General features: G+C 37.4%; 1 protein-coding gene and 1 long non-coding RNA gene across 2 annotated transcripts in view; one reads left to right on the top strand and one right to left on the bottom strand.

Annotated features, from left to right (window-relative positions):
• The window catches only part of RRM2B (ribonucleotide reductase regulatory TP53 inducible subunit M2B), a 36,900-nt gene that overhangs the window by 9,355 nt on the left and 19,036 nt on the right, over positions 1–8,509 (top strand). The window contains exons 3-5 of the mRNA XM_040494153.1: positions 4,233–4,349; positions 5,474–5,607; positions 6,495–6,589. Coding sequence (XP_040350087.1) covers positions 4,233–4,349; positions 5,474–5,607; positions 6,495–6,589 — 346 coding nt within the window. The remainder of the gene's footprint in view (positions 1–4,232; positions 4,350–5,473; positions 5,608–6,494; positions 6,590–8,509) is intronic.
• LOC121042801 (uncharacterized) overlaps positions 427–8,509 on the bottom strand; it is a 32,347-nt gene continuing 24,264 nt past the window's right edge. Inside the window, exon 4 of the long non-coding RNA XR_005796452.1 lies at positions 427–523. This is a non-coding gene — a long non-coding RNA (uncharacterized LOC121042801). The remainder of the gene's footprint in view (positions 524–8,509) is intronic.

Genomic DNA, 8,509 nt, shown 5'->3' with positions numbered 1-8,509 from the left:
ACACACACACACACACACACACACACACACACACACACACACACACACACAGAAAGAGAGAGAGAGAAAATTTTAAGCAGGCTCCACGCCCAGCACAGAGCCCAACCTGAGGCTCTATCCCACGACCCTGGGATCATGACAGGAGGCAAAATCAAGAGTCAGACGCTTAACGGACTAAGCCACCCAGGTGCCCTAAACATTTTCTATTTTTAAAGAGACTTTTGATTTGCTATGACCAAATAAAACTAGTCTTTATTTATGGCCAGCAGAATCAAAAAAATTCACCACAGCCAAAAAATGGCGGTGAAAGCCTTAGAGACCCTGCTTTCCATTGAGAGACTTACCTGATTGTGCAGAAAGAGCTGTGCCAGGGAATCTGACCACTAAGGCAGTGCTCTCCCTTCTGAGCTGTCAGCTGGAGCTCCTCCCAGTCTGGCCCCGCCTTCAGCCACATCAAACCTGGCGCTGCTGCTCCAACAGACAGGGTGGCTGTAGAATGCTGTATGTTAGGGGCATTTTCCGTCTTGAAAAAGAGTTGAAAACAATAAATTAGATTCCTTGCTGGTTTGGTAAGGACAGGTGGTCATGTAAATGGTTGCTCCATAGTTTGAACACACAAATAGTCATTATGTTCCTCTCTGAATATAATGGATGATACTTGCACACTTGCTCTGTGTGTACGTGTGTATTTATCTATATAAATAGATCCAAATCTATCTAAATATATCCATTTGTCTATTTTTCAGAAGATTGATTTCACACATGTAAACATGCACTGTTAAGAATCAAGGCCCTGGGGGCGCCCAGATGGCTCAGTTGGTTAAACGTCTGACTTCAGCTCAGGTCATGATCTCATGGTTTGTGGGTTTGAGTCCCGCATCCAGTGAGCTTGAGCCCCGCTTTGGGTGGGTCCCTCTTCCCGCTTTCCCTCTCTCTCTCTCTGGCCCCCATGGATTCTCTCTTTGCCCTTCACTCACTTCTCTCTCTCTCCTCTCAAAGAAAGAAAGATAGAAAGAAAGAAAGAAAGAAAGAAAGAAAGAAAGAAAGAAAGAAAGAAAGAAAGAAAAGAAAAGAAAAGAAAAGAAAAGAAAAGAAAGAAAGCAGGCTCTGGAGCCAAACTGCTTAGGTACCAATCCTGACTCTACCACTTACTAGCTGTGGAACTGGGAACATTGGTTAACTTCTCATAGTCCTCATTGGAAAATCAGAAGGCATGAATTGTTGAAGTTTCTATTACACTAATTTTACCCACTTATCCATCTGTGTTATATTGTTAACATCTTTGTTATATTATAATTAACATACAGAGCAAAAATCTGAAACAAAATAAAACCCTGGTATTTTCAAATTGGGTCACACTGCTTGGCACGTCTGATTGTTTCTAACTGTCATTTTTAGGAGGTGTTTTGTTTGATATGGTTAACTGAACAAATGGAGTACACAGGTGGCTTTTTCACTCGTCATGTTAAAAAGCTACTTGTGATACTTGGGTTTCTCAGAATTCATTTGAAAATTACTTGCATCTTTTAGCGAATATAATACATGTTGTATTATGACTAAGAAATACTAATTTAAAAAAAATTTTTTTTAACATTTATTTATTTTTGAGACAGAGAGAGACAGAGCATGAACGGGGGAGGGTCAGAGAGAGGGAGACACAGAATCTGAAACAGGCTCCAGGCTCTGAGCTGTCAGCACAGAGCCCGACGCGGGGCTCGAACCCACGGACCGTGAGATCATGACCTGAGCTGAAGTCGGCCGCTTAACCGACTGAGCCACCCAGGCGCCCCAAGAAATACTAATTTAAAAAATTAAAATACATAGGTTGGTACATATTTTATAGGAGGTTTATAGGAAGATTTAAATACCCATTAAAAATTTTTTTAAAGTTTATTTTCATTTTTGAGAGAGAGAGAGAGAGAGAGCGCGAGAGCATGAGTGGGGCAGGGGCAGAGACTGAAGGAGACACAGAATCTGAAACAGGCTCCAGGCTCTGAGCTGTCAGCACAGAGCTTGACGTGGGGCTCAAACTCATGAATTGTAAGATCATGACCTGGGTTGAAGTCAGACACTTAACTGACTGAGCCACCCAAGTGCCCCTAAATACCCTTCTTAAAAGGAAGTAAGACACATTTAATTCCACATATTTTTCCTTCAAACATATTATGTTAGTTCCAATTTAGTCATTGTGTTATCTGTAGTTTAGGATTATTCCTAAATATGTCTGATCATCAGAAATCTTGATTTAGAAGTAAAAGGTCTAGGGTTTGGGTTTTTCTTTTAAAGCTACCAGGCAGTTCTAATAACGAGTAGTTTAGGATCAGTATTTAGATAGTGAAATTGAGAATAAGTGAAACTTATAAGACTATTTGAAGTTGAGTGTTTGAAGGGGTAAGTTTAATGTTTAAGAGTGAGCATATTATAGTATTAAAATTTAATATCAGGAGTAGAATACACAAAAACTAAGAAGGTACCCTTAAGTTAATCCTGAGTTGAGCTCTTAAGAGAATAGGATCTGGTTATTAGCTTGCATGTTTTAAAAGATATATACAACATATCCCCCCCCCCCCCGCCACACACACAACAGCATTGTATCTCTAACACTTTTTACAGTGTCTGGCATATTGTAGGTGCTAAGTAAACATTTAAAGAATAAAGTAACAGGAAAAAGGATTTCAAAAAAGAACACAAGTAATGAAGCATTAATCCTTTTTGGAATGGTGAAAGAGATTAGGGCTTCGTAAGAATAAATAAAAGGAGGACAAAGGACAGTTATATATTTCAAATGTTTATGAAGTTATTGTGAAAAATACTTCAGAGATCTTCCTAAGACAAAATAATATCTACAAGGTACATTTAAATCCTATTTTAAATTATAGAGTCCATCAAACTCTAGAGTACCTTCCTCTATTAACTGCAAGGACTAGTTCTAATAAGCATTTTCAGAAATATTTCTATTCCCAGAGGAAGCAATACCTGTAAATAACTTTAAAACGTGGGTTGTTACATGCCTGGCATTACTTTCTGGGTATAAAAGTAGATTAGCTGCCCGTAAAGTAGCAGCTACTATTGCTTACGAGGTAGTTAATCTAACACTACAGTAAGTATTATATACCATGTTAAAGCAATGGCAGCTGAAAGTCATTAGTTTATTCTGCCTCAGTTCCTTTTTTTTTTTTTTTTTTTAATTTTTAAATGTTTGTTTATTTTCGAGAGAGAGAGAGCAAGCAGGGGAAGGGGAAAGAGAAAAGGAGACAGAATCCGAAGCAGGCTCCAGGCTCTGAGCTGCCAGCACAGAGCCCATCATGGGGCTCAAACTCATGAACCGCGAGATCATGACCTGAGCTGAAGTTGGACGCTTAACCAACTGAGCCACCCAGATGTCCCTGCCTCAGTTCCTTCTTGATCAGTTTTTAATCTCTTTCCCCCCTTTGGCCCTTCCTGCATTTTTTCTAGAGCCACTAGATTGTTTTTCTCCCTAGATTTATTGAGATATAATTTACCTAAAATATTGTGTAAGTTTAAGGTGTACAACATACTGATTTGATACACATATATTGCAAAATATATTAGCTAACACCTGCATCCTGTGCAATAATTACCGTTTCTTTTTTGTGGTGACGATAGTTATGCTAATTTTAATACTTTGAAAGAATATCCTGGCCAGTTTCTAAGTCAGAATATAGAGTCCTTCATAATGCTTTTATTGTGTTCCTTTGTAATAGTCTCGTCGGTTTGGGTGGCTATAATAATACATTAGACTGGATGGCTTACAAACAACAGAATTTTGTTTCTCACAGTTCTGGAGGCTGGGAATTCCAAGATCAAGTCTCTGGAAGATTTGGTACCTGGTGAGGTCTCAGTCCCTGGTTCAGAGATATCTGTTTACTTTCTGTGTTTCACATAGCAGAGGAGATGCAGAAGCTCTCTGGGGAGTTTTTTTTATAAGGGCACTAATCCCATTCATGAGAGCTCCCCACTCATGACCTAACCACCACCCAAGACTTCACCTCCAAATACCATCACATTGGGCATTAGTTTCAAATACATGAATTTGGTGGGGGAACACAAACATTCAGTCAATAGCAGTTATGTTAACATTTTTTTCCTGTTTCAAATTTTATTGCTACTGAGATGTCTCTCCCGAACTTTGAGATGAAAGTTAGTTTTCTAAACACTTTGAGAAGAATTAAACACCAAGTTAAAATTCTTGAAAATCTTTTTATTTCCAGGTTGACTTATCAAAGGATCTCCCTCACTGGAACAAGCTTAAATCTGATGAGAAGTATTTTATCTCTCACATATTAGCCTTTTTTGCAGCCAGTGATGGCATTGTGAATGAAAATTTGGTAAGGTTTTGGTTTTATTTCTGTTTCCATTCAGAAGCTAAATCATGATAATGGTGGTAAAACAGTCTGAACCTGAAAAATAATGTCTAGGAAATTAAGTAGATGTAGCTTAACTCTCAGAAATGTTTTTCTGATGAAGTGTCAGAGAAAAGGATACATTTCTCCCATTTGAACAGCAAAATATCATGAAATCAAGCATATTGTGCCAGTCAAAACTACTTACAATGCATAGACATGAGTTTGATTTTTACCCTTAGATAGTAACCTTAATAGAGAGCCTGCACCTTAATAACCTTTCTAGAACTGTGTAATTGAGCTCTACATTCTGGTTCCCCTTGTTTAAACTTGTATTCTGGTTGGCCAGGAGGCATGCTTTCTTGTTAAAGAGAATTAGAAAGATACAAACTTTCATCATGAATTAGAAGGGGTTTTGTTCAATCTATCAGCTGTTGGGGAAAACAAAAAGACTTAAGGTCAGTTTTACAAAGCAAAGTATTTACTTTTGATGTTCTACGATGTACTTGGCTATAGGGAGTATCTCTACTTAATAGATCAGTTCATTTAATTGCTTAAGAATACATGATGCAACTGGATCCTGATAAACTTAACAGAAGATCATGGGGGAGGGGAAGGAAAAAAAAGAGAGGGAGGGAGGCAAACCATAAGAGACTCTTAAAAACTGGGAATAAACTGAGGGTTGATGGGGGGTGGGAGGGAGGGGAAAGTGGGTGATGGGCATTGAGGAGGGCACCTGTTGGGATGAGCACTGGGTGTTGTATGGAAACCAATTTGACAATAAATTTCACATTAAAAAATATTTTAGAATATTTAATGCTTTGGCAAATTGTGCATAGTATTAAGTGAGCAAAATAGATAATAAAAGATATAGGTCTGAATCATTTGTATATATGCATAAAATAATTTGAAAAAATACATTATGCAACTAATTTATTGTGGAGGATTGATAGATAAACAATACTGCTTAAAATAATCTATAAGTTCTGTCTAACCTGTCCGTGACATGACATAATTTTTAAGTGATAATTATGATGTCCAGATTCTGATTTGCAGTGTTTAATGAGAGCCCACAGAATTGGATATATATGTTTCCCTTATTTTCATAGGTGGAGCGCTTTAGTCAGGAGGTTCAGGTTCCAGAGGCTCGCTGTTTCTATGGCTTTCAAATTCTCATCGAGAATGTTCACTCAGAGATGTACAGTTTGCTAATAGACACGTACATCAGAGATCCCAAGAAAAGGTATTACCACTGGGATTTATTTACAAAGGTTTATGCTATTGCTTATGTTAAGAGCAGAACTGGGGCATCCAGGTGGCTCAGTCGGTTGAGCTTCTGACTCTTGATTTTGGCTCAGATCATGATCTCAGAGTCCTGGGATCAAGACCCCTGTCAGGCTCTGCACTGAGCATAGGGCCTGCTTGGGATTCTCTGTCTGTCTGTCTGTCTGTCTGTCTCTCCTTCTGCCCATCTCCTCTGTTTGCATGAGCACTCTTGCTCTCTCTCCCTCTCTCAAAAAAAAAAAAAAAAAAAAAGGCAGAATTTACTCCAAAACTAAATGTTAGGGAAAGATTATTCATATGTTTTCTATCGTTTAATAATGTGTTGAGTTTAAAAAAAAAAACAAAAAACTTGTATAGGGGCACCTGGGTGGCATAGTCAGTTGATCTCACAATTCATGAGTTTGAGCTCCATGTCTGGCTTGCTGCTGTCAGTGCAGAGCCTGCTTTGGATCCTCTGTCCCCCTCTCTCTCTGCCCCTCCCCTGGTGACACTCTCTATCTCAAAAATAAGTAGACATTAAAAAAAAAAAAAAAAAAGCCGGTAGAAAACCAGTTCATCTTTATTATATTTAAAAAATTGTTTATTAGCATAATCTTTTTAGAAATTGAATATTGACTTTAGCCAATTTTGTATCAGCACAGATCCAAACCACTAATTTGAATTTTAGTTTCATTTTAAGGCTTACTCCCTCGACCCTGGGATCATGACCTGAGCTGAAGTCAAGAGTTGGTTGCTCAACTGACTGAACCACCCAGGTGCCCCGAGTTGCAATTATTATTGATGATTAAACTATGAAAATTATTCTGATTAAGAAAAACAAATTTCTTAATTCTTTTGTTTTTATAGGGAATTTTTATTTAATGCAATTGAAACAATGCCATATGTTAAGAAAAAAGCAGATTGGGCCCTACGATGGATAGCAGATAGAAAATCTACTTTTGGTAAGTAGCTTTAATTTAAAAATCATCAAATTTGGCTCAGTTGATATAACACTTTCTATGTGGTGTGACTATCAGGTACTAATCAAAGTCACAGAATGGAAAAGGAATACAAATGTCACCATATGCACCTTTCATGGAATCATTCCTAATTCTTAGGAACCAGTGATAAAATAATCTAAAGCTGTTATCTATTTTGTTTAATAAGTTGTAAGTTGAAAGGTTAAGACACTAGTACATAATTACAGGTATATAAAAGTCACGTAGAATCTAATAAGAATATTATAGCAAGCACAGTTTGTCTCTGCTTTCATGAATGTTGATTTTAGAAATTTAAAGCAAGTCAAACTCACATTTTTTTCAGGGAACAAGTGTGTAGTTTCTGAAAAACTATACATAGTAGTTGCTCAATAAATATTTATTAAAATTAATTAAAATATTCAGATACTTTATTTGAATATCTCTAAGTACCTTTCTCATTCTCATCTATTTAATAATTGGTGGTCTTTACTTTCTGGTTGTATTCATTATATAGGGAAGCAAGTCTCAAAATTTTTGGTCTCAGGATTTCTTTATGCTTTTAAAAAATATATTTTTTTTTAAATTTTTTTTTTAACGTTTATTTATTTTTGAGATAGGGAGAGACAGAGCATGAACAGGGGAGGGTCAGAGAGAGAGGGAGACACAGAATCTGAAACAGGCTCCAGCCTCTGAGCAGTCATCACAGAGCCCGACGCGGGGCTCGAACTCCGGACCGTGAGAGCCGAAGTTGGACGCTTAACCGACTGAGCCACCCAGGCGCCCCTATGCTTTTAAAAAATATTGAGGACTCATCTATTTGTGTGGTTTGTTGATATTTCCATATTAGAAATTAAAACAAACTTACATCATTCAAATTTGGGTTATTAAATCATTTTAAAATAGCAGTAATAACCCATTATATTTTATTATAAATAGAATAACAGTAATACCTCATTATATTTTAATATAAATAGCACATATTTATGAAAAAACACTATTTCATACCCCCCAAATTTTTGCAACCTTTTAAATGTCTGATTTAATAGAAGACAACTGGATTATATCTGCTGCTACATTCAATTTGTTGTAGAATATTTTTGTAGTTTATTGTATAGTTATGAAGAAAATCTAATCTTATTCAGATGGGTAGTTAGAAAAGGGAGCACTACTTTACCAGGCTTCTTAGATTATTTTGGATGAACACCAATGTATGCTCATGAGAGAATGGTAGTAAAAAATAAATAAATAGTACCTTAGCATTGTTATGAAAATAGTTTTGACCCCAGACCTCCTCAGTATGTGGATTTCCAGGGAACCTCTGGACCACATGTTGAGAACCAGCAATGTAGAGAAGGGTATGGGGCAAGCCTGTTTCATATCAGGGAAGAAACAGATGTCTGCATTGCCTTCAGTTCATTTCAAGAATGAGAAAAGTGATGGTTCTCAATGGGCATAAAAAATCACCCAAGAGTTTGTAGAAAAACCCTGCAGAATCCTGGTCCTCACCAGAGAGTGATTTAGGAGGCCCAGGTAGGACTGGGGAATCTGCATTTTATATCAAGCTGATTCTCTCATGAGTGGTTTAAGAAATACCAGCTTTAAAGAAAAAAAGGAGGAGGGGCCCCTGGATGGCTCAGTCGGTTAAGCATCCTACTCTTGATTTCGGCTCATGTCATGATAACATGGTTGTGAGATCCAGCCCTGCATCTGGCTCTGCGCTGACAGCACAGGACCTGCTTGGGATTCTCTCTCTCCACCGTTCACTTTCTTGCTCTCTCTCAAAATAAATACACATTTTTGAAAAAGGAGGAAAACGTCAAGGTGTTCAGTATGCATCAAAAATATTCGTATGGATAGGTACCAATGGCAAATGATGAACAGGCTCAGATAGCATATATTTCA

The sequence above is a fragment of the Herpailurus yagouaroundi genome, unplaced genomic scaffold (assembly GCF_014898765.1).
Source record: "Herpailurus yagouaroundi ecotype Mexico unplaced genomic scaffold, PumYag 186, whole genome shotgun sequence".
NCBI classification, from domain to species: Eukaryota; Metazoa; Chordata; class Mammalia; order Carnivora; family Felidae; genus Herpailurus; species Herpailurus yagouaroundi.
The sequence above is the reverse complement of the archived record's forward strand: the minus strand, read 5'-3'. Positions and strand labels throughout refer to the sequence as shown.